General features: G+C 40.3%; 1 protein-coding gene across 3 annotated transcripts in view; it reads right to left on the bottom strand.

Annotated features, from left to right (window-relative positions):
• ELMO1 (engulfment and cell motility 1) overlaps positions 1-16,849 on the bottom strand; it is a 683,834-nt gene that overhangs the window by 56,256 nt on the left and 610,729 nt on the right. For all 3 annotated transcript variants that reach the window (XM_030204026.1, XM_030204017.1, XM_030204035.1), the window contains 2 exons: positions 15,203-15,366; positions 11,250-11,362 (listed from right to left, as the gene is read on the bottom strand). In XM_030204026.1, coding sequence (XP_030059886.1) covers positions 11,250-11,362; positions 15,203-15,366 — 277 coding nt within the window. The remainder of the gene's footprint in view (positions 1-11,249; positions 11,363-15,202; positions 15,367-16,849) is intronic.

Here is a 16,849-nt window from a genome sequence, read left to right as displayed (position 1 = left end):
TAAGACAAGATTCAATTTACATAGACATCATATGAAGAATACTGGTGCCAGCAGGGTTCCCACGCCTGTTGGTCAACATTTTACAGGACCAGGACACTGTACCAGTGACTTCACAGTGAGAACCTGAAAGGTAACTTTAAAACCATACAAGAACGTAAGACCTTTGAAGTCAGAATGATTGAATATTTTAACACCCAACAGAAAGGTTTTAACAAGGATCTGGGGTTCCTAGCCCATTATAAACCATAAAGCTGTATGTCTCTGTTGATCACCCTCCCCTCACCTATCCACACCCATCCTGTCAGAATATCAATGATATGCTTTGATGTCCCCATGCATACTTCCTACCCACCCCCCTCCTCCCACCCTGTCAGACTGTCATAGTAATGCTTGAATGTTTTCACTTATATACACTCTCAGCTAGCACATTTGCTTATTTCCGATCTGAGGAAGAAGGGCAACCTTCGAAAGCTAATCAAGAAATGTATTAAGTTATGTCCAATAAAAAAGGTATCATCTTATTTTCTTTTCCATGTTTTATTTTGTTTGATTTCTATTGATAACCTTAGGAATTATTAGGAAAGGGATGCAAAATAAGACCAAGTTTATTATAATATCTCTGTATCGTTCACCTTCACCTTGAGTATAGCATTCAATTCTGGTTGCTGTATCTCAAAAAACATATAGCGGAATTAGAAAAGGTTTAAAGAAGAGCAACCAAAATGATAAAGGGGATGAACTCCTCCCATATGAGGAAAGGCTAAAGAAATTCTAATAAGATTTCGGTTGGGGTGGGAGGGACTGGCTAACCAACTCTAGCTTTGCCTGTATAAATTAGGTGCCAATTACAAAAAGGAGTTCTTAGTTTTCTTTTTTTTTTTCCTGTTTTATCTCTCTATTCTTTTCATATTTTTCTTATTGAATGGTAGTCCCCTCCTTTTAGAAACAGAAAAATGATGGCAGATAAAGGTCAAATGGCCCATCCATTCTGCCCATGTGCACCATCCACCACCTCCTATATCTAAGAAATCCCACTATTCTATATCTTCTACACTGCTTTAACAAAACTTCAAAGCGGTTCACAACATGAAGAAAATATCACAATCAGATATGATGTATACATTATACACTTAAAATGCCTACAATGAGAGAATTTACAAAGAGAACAAATATGCTTTTAAATATTTTCAAAAAAAGACTATGATCAGTTATTAATCTCAAAGTTACTGGTAGTCTATTTCAAATTCTTGGACCTTGAAATGCAAAAGTGTGTTCCCAAACAGACATTAACTTCATCTTCTTTATAGATGGAAGATCACTTAATCCTGGGTATGATATTAAATTTTCCCACCATAACAGTGTTCAAACCATAAATACTCTTATGCATTTGACATACTATCTTAAATTGAATACATATTTCCATTCTTAACCAGTGTAAATTACTCAATAACAGACTAACTTCACTAAGTTTTCCTAAACCAAATATCAGTCGAGCTGCAATATTTTCTATAAGTTGAAGACAACACATCTTTTGTTTAACGCTACAATATAATGAATTATAATAATCAAGTAATGGTAATAGTGTAGTTTGTGTAATTACTGAAATCCCTGAGGGCTTAAAGATGTTCTAATCAACAACAGTTTCCTCAAAAGAAAGAATTTTCTAACTAAAGCGTTAATCTGATCTTCATAAGTCTAGAGTCTAAAATTACTCTAAGCACTTTTGACTTGGAATCAAACTTTACAGAAATACCTGAACAAAGACTTATTACTTCTGTTGCAACTTTTTGATAATCTCCAAACCACACAATGTTGGTCTATTCATTGGGTATTAAGTTTAAGATAATTTGCTAATGCCCAGTCTTCCACTAGCTTTATATAATGTTTAAATAATAAAAAAGTGCTTTCCAAGGTTTCCTGAACTGGGCATAAAACAAATATATCATCAACATAGGATAACAAGAAAATATTTAAAGAATGTATTTAGCTTCCTAAACTACTCTTACAAATGTTGAAAAGCTGAAGAGACAGTGGAGGGACTCCATAACCTGGCAGATACAACTATTAACATAATTGTCAAGGCCGTGCCCCCGCATCCAAACTTGCTTTTTTTTCGGTGGTCAGGCTCCATAGCTTCTCTGGACTGCCTTTTCCCTGCATTGATGCCTCTGCTACAGCCAAGCTCTGTCCCTGGTTCCTGCTACAGCCAAGTTCTGTTCCTGGCAAGCCCTGTTCCTGGTTCCTGCTACAGCCAAGTTCTGTTCCTGGCAAGCCCTGTTCCTGCCTTGTCTTTAGCCTTGCTTCTGTTTGTTCCTGTTGCCCTGACTTGTTTCTGGCCTAGCTCCAGCCCTGCCTTGTGCCTTGTCTTGGTTTGCTCTTTGTCATGTCTGGGATACAGTTCTTGCCTTGCCTAGCTTTGCCTTGTCTGAACCCAGTTCTAGCTTTGTTTCCTTGTCTTGCATTGTTCCTGTCTGGGGCTCAGTTCTACCCCTGTTGCTTTACTCTCTTTGTCTTGTCTGGATCCAGGCTCCTGCCTGCTTTGTCCAGTTGTACCTAGCCTTGCCTTCTCCAGTCCTACCTGGATCCAGTTCTTGCCTTGCCCCTTGTCTTGCCTTTTCTGGACCCAATTTTAACCTAGTTGTGTTCCTTTCCTTCTCTGGACCCAATTTCAACTTAGTTCCGTGTCTTGCTTTGTTCTGCCTGGGTTCAGTTCTTGCCCTTGGCCTTGCTTTCCTTGCCTCATCTAGATCTGGTCCTTGTCTTGTTTGTTGTACCTTGTTATTTCTGTCCTGCCTAGTTTAGCCTTGTCTTGTCTTCACAGTCCTATCTTGGTTCTTGCTCTGACTCCTGCCCTGTGCCAGCCCAGAAGACTTGTCTACCGCAGCTCCAGCTGCATTCCAAGGGTTCACCTATCTTGAATCTGTGACAATAATAATAATAATGTAAAACATATATGACAAACAAATTCCCTACAAGAACTTAAAAAAAATCTAAAGATCAGCTTTGAAATCTATTTAAACTAACATAACTCCCTCCCCTCGCCCCCATCAACCCTTCCTATACTAACAACGTTTCTAAATGTTCCCAGACTGCACAAAATTAGAAATATATAAGAAGTGTAAATTGTTAGGAGAGAAATATTACCGTTAACTCAAGTCTTATTAAAATTTAGAATTTCCTATATAGTGGAAGAAAAGAGCCCAGTCTGAATCAAAAACATGTCACCCCTCTCTCACCTTTTGTGGACCAATAAGCATTAGCAATTGTTTGTGATATATATTTATTGTCATGTTTTTCCCTGTTTCAAGTACGTCTTTTGTTGCTGTGCTATTGTAAAAATGTTCTTGTTGAGAAATGGTAAATTCCACTATAAAAATAAATGATAAAAAAAAAAAAGAGACAGAGAGGCTTCCATCTCTGCTCAACATACAGTGGGGGAAATAAGTATTTGATCCCTTGCTGATTTTGTAAGTTTGCCCACTGACAAAGACATGAGCAGCCCATAATTGAAGGGTAGGTTATTGGTAACAGTGAGAGATAGCACATCACAAATTAAATCCGGAAAATCACATTGTGGAAAGTATATGAATTTATTTGCATTCTGCAGAGGGAAATAAGTATTTGATCCCCCACCAACCAGTAAGAGATCTGGCCCCTACAGACCAGGTAGATGCTCCAAATCAACTCGTTACCTGCATGACAGACAGCTGTCGGCAATGGTCACCTGTATGAAAGACACCTGTCCACAGACTCAGTGAATCAGTCAGACTCTAACCTCTACAAAATGGCCAAGAGCAAGGAGCTGTCTAAGGATGTCAGGGACAAGATCATACACCTGCACAAGGCTGGAATGGGCTACAAAACCATCAGTAAGACGCTGGGCGAGAAGGAGACAACTGTTGGTGCCATAGTAAGAAAATGGAAGAAGTACAAAATGACTGTCAATCGACAAAGATCTGGGGCTCCACGCAAAATCTCACCTCGTGGGGTATCCTTGATCATGAGGAAGGTTAGAAATCAGCCTACAACTACAAGGGGGGAACTTGTCAATGATCTCAAGGCAGCTGGGACCACTGTCACCACGAAAACCATTGGTAACACATTACGACATAACGGATTGCAATCCTGCAGTGCCCGCAAGGTCCCCCTGCTCCGGAAGGCACATGTGACGGCCCGTCTGAAGTTTGCCAGTGAACACCTGGATGATGCCGAGAGTGATTGGGAGAAGGTGCTGTGGTCAGATGAGACAAAAAATTGAGCTCTTTGGCATGAACTCAACTCGCCGTGTTTGGAGGAAGAGAAATGCTGCCTATGACCCAAAGAACACCGTCCCCACTGTCAAGCATGGAGGTGGAAATGTTATGTTTTGGGGGTGTTTCTCTGCTAAGGGCACAGGACTACTTCACCGCATCAATGGGAGAATGGATGGGGCCATGTACCGTACAATTCTGAGTGACAACCTCCTTCCCTCCGCCAGGGCCTTAAAAATGGGTCGTGGCTGGGTCTTCCAGCACGACAATGACCCAAAACATACAGCCAAGGCAACAAAGGAGTGGCTCAGGAAGAAGCACATTAGGGTCATGGAGTGGCCTAGCCAGTCACCAGACCTTAATCCCATTGAAAACTTATGGAGGGAGCTGAAGCTGCGAGTTGCCAAGCGACAGCCCAGAACTCTTAATGATTTAGAGATGATCTGCAAAGAGGAGTGGACCAAAATTCCTCCTGACATGTGTGCAAACCTCATCATCAACTACAGAAGACGTCTGACCGCTGTGCTTGCCAACAAGGGTTTTGCCACCAAGTATTAGGTCTTGTTTGCCAGAGGGATTAAATACTTATTTCCCTCTGCAGAATGCAAATAAATTCTATACTTTCCACAATGTGATTTTCCGGATTTAATTTGTGATGTGCTATCTCTCACTGTTACCAATAACCTACCCTTCAATTATGGGCTGCTCATGTCTTTGTCAGTGGGCAAACTTACAAAATCAGCAAGGGATCAAATACTTATTTCCCCCACTGTATATAACACAGTATATGACTGCATGGTCCATCTAGCCTGCCCAATAAAGATAGCCAGAGCTCCAGCTGCACCACTCTAGGCAGGTTATACTCTATCATGATCAAAATGACATACATTTTATTTAAACATTTTTACATGTTCCAGGTACAATCTGACAGGGAGCAGAGGCCACAGCAAAGCTGACAGCAGTACAGCCTAGGGGAGCAGCAGGGAAGCAAAAGGTTAATGAAGCATGAGATTAAAATGCACTGGATTGGAAAAGATCCCCTCCTGTGACCTTTTTATAATGCTTGTTTAAATTAGCTATGAGATATGGTGAATCAGGATCTCTATCTTTCCACTAGAAATGACATTTTTCTAGTAGGAAGATAACAACCTAATTCACTGTCTAAGGAAGGCAGCTTAGCAGCCTTGAAAGTTTGTGTCTTTAAACATTTATTATCCTTACAAAGGTATCATCTCTCCCCAATTATTTTGTTCATTTTCTTTTAACTAATTTTAATTCAGATGTACCAACACAGGGCACAATAGGTTCTATAACCTAGTCCACAAAATAAAAAACAACAACAAAAAAACCCCCTCAGTTTATAAAACAGCAAGTACAAAAAAGGGATGTGGAATAATTCATGTTTCACAAACATTAAGCACAAGTTTATTAAAGTGCAAATAAATCAAAAGGTGTCTCAAAGGTGCAAAACACACCAAAACAAGCCAGCCATCAATAACAACTGCATTCAATTTGTAACAATAACATAGCTATCTAAAAACAAACAGCAACAAGGAGCTGTACTTTGCTTCTACAGAGCTTCATCAGAATAATACTAAATTGGGGTTCCATGGCCCTTTATGCTTTCGATTCTGTAGTTTATAAAACAATGCCAAAAAATATATAAGGAACAGCAGGACACATTCTCTAGGGAAAGGGATTCTCAACATAGTCTTTGGGACACACCATGCCAATCTGGTTTTCAAGATATCAACAATGAACACGCATGAATAAATCTGTATGCAGTGTCTCTACTATACACAAATTTATCTCATACATATTCATTGCGGGTATTCTTAAAATCTGACTGGCTGGTTGTGTCCCGAGGACTGGGTTGAGATTAGAGTCCCTGTTCTAGTGAGATACTTGCACCTGTCAAATGACTAAAAGCAATCTCCTTTTATCCCTTGTTTCACACAGCAACCTGATCTATAATGTGCCATACTGTGCAACTGTAATGTATTTCAGCATTACTTAAATTATGCTATGATAAGGGATGACTGAATATGAATTAAACAAATGAAATGAAGGAATGGGTTAACTGAGATGGAGAGATAAAGGGCAAAGAAAGTGACACAAGAGAAATGGAGACGGGGTGAGAATAATGTGACAAGGAGAGGAAGAAAAAAACGGGAGAGAAAAACTGCAAAAACAGATTTGCTAGAGCCTGTTACAGTAAAGATTTAAGGCTCATTATAACTTGATTTTACAACATCACAGCTCTTTATATATGGTCAGCAAATATCTTCTAATCAAAGCAGCATACAGAATAGGGAGGGCAATTTCAGTTTCCTCATGGAGCTGGCAGGAACACGAGTACAAAAAAAAAATAATTTTCAAACAGAAAACCCATGTGGAGCTTTTTTTAAAAATACTATTGATTAGTGGAGACTGAGGATACGTAAGTACCTGCAGTGGTGTGAACAGTCTGCTCTGAAGGATACACACAGGGCCTTTATTGTCCATGTGTGTTTTGCTGGGTTGGGCCCAGCTCCTACTTCTTTTCACTGTGGGGGACAGCCCATGTACTTTTTCCCACACTGGGGTAAGATGGGGGAATTTTGAAAGGGTTTTCTTAACTGGTAAGAATCACTTATCCAGAGAAAATCCCTTTGAAAGATGCCCATTTCAATAATTTGCAACATAATCATGATGTTCATGCCATCTGTCTTCAAGTCCTAATTTTCTTTCATTACAAGGAAATGTGCATATTGCTCATCGTTTATAGTAAGATAGGAGATGACAGCAGAGGAGGACTAAAACACTCACCAGCCTTCCGATTAGTATTCCTCTTTGGTCCTCTACCAGTTTGGTGGATAACCGCCTATCACTACAATGAGAGTTCTTATACGACTCAATAGTGACGTCACTTGAACTTCCGGGCAGCCCGGAGGTTCGAGTGACGTCACTATTGAGTCGTATAAGAACGCTCATTGTAGTGATAGGCGGTTATCTTTGGAAGATCCGCCAAAAAGATATAGGAGACAACCTTGATACAGCGCTTGTCGCGAAACATGGAACCATGTCGGCTTTATTGTGTCTCCGCTGCTTGCAATACAGTAAAAGAGTAATTGGATTACATTAAAAAAGCTAAGTAGAAGCTATATACAAGCTGAATATTTAAGTTAAAATTTTGAAAAATATAGAAAAATAGAAAATAGGATTAGAAGATCGATGAGGATTATGTCACTACCTCCGAGACATGCTTGGCTCATTTTAGCCATAATAGAGGTAGATGTGCGGATCTGATGATCTAATTAAAGGGTCTTAATCTACCAGACTAATGAGATATGAAATTTAAGGGGTATATCTGAAGCTGAGCGTTATATGTTATCGATAATATACTTGGGCATAAAATATGCATTTTTTTCAGCCAGAACAATTAAAGAGTTTTCTTGGATTTAAATAAGATTGTCACTTGAAAGGTCCAATATGGATGGTATTGCATGATTTACATTAATAGGAGGGGGGTTTTGTTTTCATGTTAATGCCTTTTCTTTAGTTATTTTCTTTATTTTGAGGTCTAAGAAGGAATGACTGATTTTCCTGATGTTTTCTTATCCTATGTATATGGTTGTATGTTGTTTATTCAGGTATAACTTGCATGCTATTTTCTAAAATTGCAATTAAAAAAAAAGGAAATCTGTGGTCAGGTCTTCTTACTATCAGTTACAGGTGATTCAGCAGTTAAAGCCTCTCTTACGCAAATTTAACTCAGTAAAGGGTATACACGCTTTGATTACCAGTAGATTGGATTACTGTAATTCACTTTTTCAAGATTTAACTCAGGTTAGCCTGAGGAGACTACAGTTGGTTCAAAACACAGTGGCATGTTTAATATCTGGACATAAAAAGATTGATCACATTTCTCCTGTTTTAGCTGAATTAAACTGGTGCCTGTTACAGTGAGAATTACATTTAAAATATTGTGCCTCGAAAAAAAATGTTTGCGCGAATTCAAGATGGCCGCGCTCTTGAGACGCTAGCAGGCTGCATTCTCGCTCCCTGAAAGGAAAATATATCTAATTAAACATGCCGAAAAGACGAGGCCGTCCTGCCTCCAAAGCCCCGCAACGGCAAGTTCTTACCTCTCAAGACATCCGAACATTACTTCAGGCAGCAACTATTCCAACTATTTCGGCGATTCAGATGTCGGAAGGTAGCCCGCTGAGTAGCGCCGGTGCGAGTGGAGGCCCGGAAGCTTCTCCTGGGCTCGAGCTGACGCTCAGCCCCGACTCGAGGGAACCGCCCCCGCAACCTGCGGGGTACAGCACACCAACCGAGGCGTCTCTGGACTTGCTTTCCCGAAGTGGTACGAGTTTACAGGGCCGGGAGGAAATAGATCCGGTTGGAGCTGACTTGAGATCCTGGACACAAACATCTACTCCACTGAATGTGGAAGAAGCTGCTAGTTTGGAACAAATTCACGATAAAGAGGTAATACCCACACAATTCCCTTTTGACTTTAAAAAACCAGCAGAAGTAACGCTGGATTAGTTGTGGACTTTGATAATTACTTTAGGAAAGTCTCTTGTTCCGCAAGTAAATAAATTGAATCAGGATTTTCTGGCCCTTGAGCAAAAAACTAATATTTTGGATACTAAATTTGAAAAACTAGAGAAATTGCATGATGATAAGACTTTGGAGATTAAAAAATTTCAAACTCAACAAGAGATTATGATTAAAGATTTGACTTTCTTGCGGAAAAAAACTGAATTATTGGAAAATTCAGTTAGAAGTAATAATCTTCGTTTGTTAAATTTCCCAAGACAATTATCTAAATCTCCAATGGAAATGTTAAAGAAGTATTTAATGGAAATACTTGAAGTAAAAGAAGAGCTGATTCCACCTTTCTCTAGGATATATTACCTGCCAATACTAAATCAAGAAAATCAGAAACAAGATCTCAATATTTCTGCTATACTTGAATCCTCAGAAAATGATCCAGTCATCCCAACAACATTGATAGTGACTGTAGCATTACCACCAGATAAGGCATGGTTAATGAAATTGTACTTTAGAAATAAGGATAAAGTGTTCTTAGGCCAAAAGATCCAGATATTTCCAGATGTCTCTCGCGAGACACAAAAAAAGCGAAAACAATTTCTATTGATGAAGCCAGCAGTTTTACAGCTGGGAGCAATTTTCTTTCTCAGATTTCCCTGTAAATGTGTGGTAAAATACCAATCCCTTAAATATGTATTCTTTGAACCGTCTCAACTAACAGCTTTTTTAGTGTCCAGACAAACAAGGGATTCTGAAAATGTCATCACCCCCTTGATATGAATAAATGTAACACCGAATATGTAGCCTGTGAATTTCTCAAGTAAATATCTTTAGAAATGTATTCCTGTTAAAATAATTCCACTTTTTCTTTTCATCTTGAATCCCATTTTGTGGACTTGAGTGGGGATTTCAATTTAAAATATGTCTTTTCTCTTTCCTTTTGTATATGATGAAATATACCACTTTTCAAACAAGTTTAATACTTGATTTTATTTGTAAAATTGTTATAAATAAAAATAATAAAAAAAAAATATTGTGCCTCATGTACAAGGTTTTTCGTATGGACTCTCCTAAATATCTTTCAGATGTCATGCTTCAAAAAGTGTCCCAGCGCTCACTATGTTCATCTCAACGTCCTTTTCAACTTCTTCCATTAACTTTGGCTAAACTGACTTCAACTAGAAGATGAGCTTTTTGTTATGCAGGACCTCTCTTGTGAAACTCTACCATCAGAAATCAGTGTTTATATTTATTATAAAAACTTAGTATACCGCCTAGCTAACAAAGATCAAGGCAGTTAACATAACAATAAAATCATAAATTTAAATAGATTAGCTGGTTTTCATAAAGCCTTAAAACGGCTCTTTGTGAATACCTTTGGAAGTTCTTAAAATTATAAAGATTAAAAAAAAACAATTTAATTTTAATAATTGCTATGTTTGTCAGGGCCGTGCCAACACGGTAAGCGAGGTAACCATGGCAGGAGGGCGCCCCGCCGCGCCATGCTTACCTCGCCCTCCCGCGTCCCAACTGCCCGCCCTCTTCTCCCCCCAACAAGATCCCTTTGAAATTTACCTACGTCCGGCAGCGAAGGCGCGCCGCAGCGTCAGTGAAGGAGGCGGTGCTCCTGACGTCTCTACTAGTCTTCCCTTCGCTCAGTGTTCCGCCTTCTTCTGACGTCAAGGAAATGACGTCAGAAGAAGGCGGGACATTGAGCGAAGGGAAGATTAGCAGAGACGTCGGGAGCGCCGCCTCCTTCACTGACGCTGTGGCGCACCTTCGCTGCCGGACGGAAGTAAATTTAAAAGGGATCTTGGGGGGGAGAAGAGGGCAGGCAGTTGGGACATGGGAGCGGGAGGGCAGCGATCATTTTCACATGGGGAGGGGAGGGGGGCGTGCGCGCGCACCAACTGTTCGTCTGCGGGGGGCACCAACTGATCTCCTGCAGGGGGGCGCCACAGACCCTTGGCACGGCCCTGATGTTTGTTGTAAACCGCTTTAAAACTATGGTGAGTTAAGCAATATATCAAGTCAATAAACCAAGTCAAAAATAATAAATTGGTAGATCCAGTTTTGTTACCAGCAGGACTTTTTGTAAAAACATTTTCAGTGAACAAAATGAACAATACAGCAAGAGGATATGCATTTGGCTCTCATGCCTGGCCAACCAAACTGAATAATCGTTATTAAACTACTTCTACACTTTATATTGCTCCCTTATCTGTTTTACAACCAAAAATTAAGCAAAGGCCATGTTAACATCCTCCCTATCCTTCTACTCATCAACTAATTCTGAGCTGCCCCAAAATGCATTGCCAAGCAGACTGACAACTTAGTTTATGGCTCTAGGGTTTTTTTGTTATTTTTTTAGACAGTACAATGTGAAAAATATACAAGGGTGTGAAGATTTTTGGAAGGCACTGTACACAGGAAGTATCTGTAATTCTGCAGTACCTTGCCGTCGCCGGCTATTGAGTTTCCTAAAACAGGTTCCCTCAACAAGACGGTTAAGACGCTGTTGTTTAATCAACTCTAGGATTTCAGGCTGGATTTTCTCCTTTAGTTCCCTGAAGAAAAAGACAAAACAAACAAATAAAATCCTCTTTTAATATCATGAATTCATTTCAGTCACTGTGAGGACAATTTTTCATTGTAACATGCTCCCCAATCATACACACAAAAAAGATCTCCCTTCGATCTATTTTACAACATAGTATTTATACAGTGCTGTCAATGTGCAGAATATATGATAATATAAATCACAAGGTTATAAGGTCCCTGATTACATTCCAAATCTGAGCCACTTAAGTGAGAGTGAAAAGTGAGGTTTTTGCCTTTTCAGATTGTGTGACAAACAAGATTATTACTTTTCACACATCCATAGAAGTATAGTTTAATGGGTTGAAGAATTGTGACAGACAGTGGCAAAAACAGGATTAGAACAAACACAGCACTAATTCCTCCATACTGCTTTTTCCCCTACTCCCTGTTTATATTGCTTTCTTGTGGAAACAATTTAAACAACTGCTGTAGAGTCAGAGGAATTCAGTGCTGGTGCAAGAGCAAGCTCACTACCTCACTTTCACTGGTCAAGTATGAGACATTATTTATTTATTTGGATTTAGCCCACATCTTTTCATTTTGGATCTACCCAGATGCTCCTAGGAAGACACAATTTTTAATTTGAAAGAAAATACTATGAACAGGAAAAAAAATGCATCTTACATTTATTTTATCTTTCAAAACATCTTAGAGACAAATAAACCCAATTTGAAGCTGAAAGGAGTATATAAAAGGTCACAGACAACAAATCAAGACCAGGGGCATAGTTACCATTGAGTGAACCTGGCAAAATGCCCAGGGCTGTCCAACAGTAGGGGCTACCTGAAATTGGAGCCCCCTTCCCCTCTTGCACCCGTGTCTGGTATTCCACCCCATGTGGGTCCGGAATCTGCCTACCTCCATCCCTTCCCACAGTCCTCCAAACACTGGCAAATCGTGGCAGAGGTAGCGCTGAAGGCTGCTCTCTGTCTGCCAGGGCCTTTTCTCTGCTGCGTTCCACCTCTTTGATACAACTTCCTGTGGCTGGAATGTGGCAAAGCAAAGGCCCTTCAGATTGGAGATGAGATGTCTAAGGGGAGATATGCTAGAGCTCTTTAAAATAGCTCTAGCATATCTCCCCTTAGACGTAAGATGCCTGGTTCTAACGAGTTTGGATCCGAATTATTATAAGATCTATGTATAATGACATTGAGGCATTGGGGAGTGGTAGGAGACCTAATGTAGCCCACATAGTGCTTCTACCTCAACCAGGGAAAGATCTTAAGCAGATGGATTTGTATAGGCCCATTTCTCTTGCAAATCTAAATGCAAAGTTGTTAGCGGCCATATTATTGAGACGTCTGAACAGATGCCTGTTTAGCCTCATTCACCCAGATCAGGTGGGTTTTGTCCGTGGATTCTGTGCCTCATTGAATCTGATCAAAGCCTTGGTGGCTATACATGAGCATAAGGGGTGCGTGGGTACCTCTGCCATTGTAAGCTTGGACATAGAAAAGGTAGTCGATAGCATCTCTTGGGAGTACTTGTTCTGGGTGTTAGCGCATTATGGTTTGAAGGGGCAGTTCATGGCTTATGTGCGCACCTCATATATGAGCCCTCAGATCCAACTTCTTGTTAATAGCACCCTTAAGGATAGCTTTGACCTGCAATAAGGAACCTGCCAGTGGTGTCCGTTGTCCCCTTTGTTGTTTTTGCTGGCTATAGAGTCTTTAACGATTAAGATTAGACAGTGGCCAGCACTTCAGGGTATTAAGGTAGGCAGTTATGAATGTAAAATTAGTCTTTTCGTTGACGATATCCACTTTTTTTTGGGATCAGGCTCCTTGCCATTTGGGTATTGCTTTGCACTTGTTCCAGGACTTCAGACAGGTTACTGGGCTCAGGGTCAATTGTGATAAATCTGAGCTTTTACCAGTAGCAAGTTGTAAGATTGAGACTTGGCATGCCACTTTGCTTATTCCTCTAGTGAAAAAGCCCATGAGGCACTTAGGTATCTTTCTTAGTACGAACTCCAAGGTCATGTTGGATTCTCTGGAGAAAATTAAACAGCTCTGTCATATATGAAAAGAACTTTTCCTCTCCTTACTTAGCCATATGGCTTTGAATAAGATGGTTTTACAGTATTCCCTAAGATGCACGTTTGACAGAGCTGTTCAATTTTCTCCAGAGGATTCTGTAAGTTATATTTATACATGATCATGGAGATCATACTAAGAAAATATCCAAGTACCTCATGCGCTTTTTCACTGGAAGAATAAGCAAAGTGGCATGCCGAGGCTCAATCTTACTACTCGCCAGCGGTAAAAGCTCAGATTTATCAGACTATCTTGATATGTCTCGCTGTGAAAAGCGGGTTTTTCAGAGTGTCATTCGATCTTTCATAAGGCACAATAGGGTAGTGAGAATTGCTTTCTCAAAATTGGTACTGGATAAGCCTCAGGGAGGTTTGGAGCTCCCAGACATATGCCTTTATAATGCAGCAGTGCTGATGTGTCTGGCTTCGGAAAGCATCCAGGATCAGACTAAGTTTACACTAGGGGGGGGGGGGGTGGATGGAGAGTTGGAGCATGCCCCTCTCTTTTGTCAACCTCATGCATATGAAACCCTCCAATGGAGCCAGATATGTCTCACAACTGCAATTTCTTAGGCCAGTGAGACTTGCCTTAAATTGGTGGCGGACAAGCCAACAAATGATAGGAGACACCCCCCCCCTTTTGTTATGCCTTGAGGGTAATGTACACTTCCCAGCAGGGTTGGGTGTTTCGCCATTCAGGGAATGGTATCGACAGGATTGTGAGGATTTGGGCTGCCTATGGGATGGATCCTTCCTCTCTTGAGTGCAAGAAGAAGTGGAGCATATCCAATAGCCACTTGCTGCCCTGCTTAGGGACGAGTCACTACTGGCATGCTCTGTATGGGCAATATGGCCCCTCATGGCGGTAAGGTCACTTAGATCCTTTCTTGAAGAAAGTGCTCTTTGGTTTAAATAGACTCTCTACCTGGTACTGGTTACTAAAGACTGTTCTTCCAATGGAAGGTATTGGATCAGTTCTCCAAGAAGTAGAACCAAGATCTGGGGTTGGGTCATGACCGCTCATACTACCTAGATCTGTTTAAAACTCTTTTTTAAATGGTCAAAGCAGTATATCTGCAAGAGACTCAGTTTAAAATTCTTCATAGAGCCTATTTCACTAGAGATCAGGGAGTCTATTTTGGTCTCTGGGATAATACATGTCTATGATGTAAAGCCCACTCGGATACCCTGGTTCATTCCTTCCCAGAATGTCCTAGACTCAGAATCTGATGGCAGGCGCTGGTCACTCTGGGTGAGGTCACTTCCTGCTGGATTGACTGGGACTATGGAGCCTTATTGTTGGGGGGCACAGGATAATTTATTGAGTCAGGGTATTGACTTCCCATACCATAAATTTCTTTACATCTCTCTGCTTCTAATAAAAACGATACTACAATATTGGGCCTCTGAGGAGGCTCCCCCACTAGCTTGTTGGGAGTAAAAGATGCAGGAGGTGGCACATTTGGAGACTGCTACATATCAACACAGTTGTAAACCAGATTATAAACACTATGTAGCGCTATGGAGAACTTATCCTTTGGCAGAGGTCAGTGAGTCTCCATGAAGGGGTGTGGTGGGGGGAGTGGTTGTGACTAGGGTTTGACTGGATGTGATTTGGAATGATGAGTGGTGTATTTGTGAGTGATTACATAAAGGGGTTCCTTAATTTAAAAAAAAAAAAAAAGTGTTGGTTGATAAAGTAAAAAAACAAAACAAAACAACAACAACAACCCACTATTCATAAAAGTAAGGGCTTAATCAGAATACTTACAGAATTGGACGAGACTGAAAGTCTTCCTGGTTCATTCTCTCAGACTGACGGATCTTCAGGATTTCTGTGTAGCTTAGATTTTGAAGTTTACTTTTGAATTGGTCCAGTGAGCTAGGCTTGGTAGTCAATGCTCTCATTATTTGCTCTTTCACCACCTGCATTACCTGTAAATAGAAACAAGATTTACATTTTTAATATTTTTCTTTATATCGCTGTTTTTTTGGACCAGTAGCTTCTTCGATTTCCTTTTGGCTTCCATCTCAATTAGGCCTGGCCCCTACTGGGGCTCTCATGCCATAAGGCAGCAATTGTCCCTCAGGCAATACAACATGAAAAAGAATATTAGTTCTGACATGTGTAGCTTTAAAAATCTGATCCTAATTTCTTTTCATCTTGTAAATCATACTTTCCATATGCCTTCCAATGTGACCAATATCTTTTTGTTTTTCACTTTTCTATTATATTAATAGAGATGTTAAATTATAGATAGATAAAACACTATCATACAAAATGCTCCTAGGAAGAATAATTTTCAGAAGCATTTCTGAGGGTAAAACAGCACTCTACCCAGAAAAATATGGGGTTAAACTTATGCACATACCGCATGCATGCTAGTTTACCTGGACTGAGCAGAGGTGTTCCTGCATTTACATTAACCTAAAAAATCTGTGTATACGAACCCACATGATATTGAGCACATAATTTCAGAATCAGAAGTACATGTATGCATTTTACTTAGCAAATTCTGCAAAGCTCACAGACGATAATATGCATGTACTTTTTGGGAGTAACCTTATAAAGGATTTTTCAAAAGCAAACCCTGTTTTACATGCTTAAAAACCTCTTACAAAATTATCCTAGAGAGTATGAGTGCACAAGTACACTCTATGGTAAGAAAGCCTGTACTCACGTATTGATGTGCATGGAAGCACAGTTTGGGTAGACCATGGGTGGAGTCTTGATGTACACAAATACTTCATAATATAATATTTGCAACTACATGTGTACTTCAACTGCATGTAAACATATGCAGATTTTTAGTTGTGACTGTGCAGCTTTTGCGCTCATATTTTATACAGACACACAAGCACCTGTGTATCTTTATAAAATAGCTCCAAAATTCATGCCTAACTGGCCTCCCAACCTAGGCAATCTGTTATAAAGAGGGGCATAATCGAACGGCGCCGGCCAAATAGATGGCCAGCCATCGATTTTGGCGGTGCCGCAAAGAGCTGTCCGGAACCATATTATCGAAGAAGATGGCCGGCCATCTTTTGTTTCGATAATACGGTTGGGGCCGGCCAAATGCCATAGATTGCCGGGTTTGAGATGGCCGACTTTGTTTTTCAGCGATAATGGAAACTGGAACCGGCCATCTCAAACCTGGCCAAATCCAAGGCATTTAGCTGTGGGAGGGGCCAGCATTCGTAGTGCACTGGTACTTCTGGATATTTAGATCTTGCTGATCAGTTATGTTATGACTTACTTGTTTTGGAGTACTGTATTTTGTGATACTGTTTTGAGAAATGTTCAATAAAGACTTCATACAAATTTAAAAAAGTCCCTGCCGTGCATTTTCCCTTGATGGCCGTCCCTGACCTGCACTTCCCTTAATGGCCGTCGTTCTCTTGATGGCCGTCTTTCTTC

Source organism: Microcaecilia unicolor, chromosome 1, assembly GCF_901765095.1.
Source record: "Microcaecilia unicolor chromosome 1, aMicUni1.1, whole genome shotgun sequence".
NCBI lineage: Eukaryota > Metazoa > Chordata > Amphibia > Gymnophiona > Siphonopidae > Microcaecilia > Microcaecilia unicolor.
Note: the sequence above shows the minus strand (reverse complement) of the source record. Positions and strands in the feature narration are given on the sequence as shown.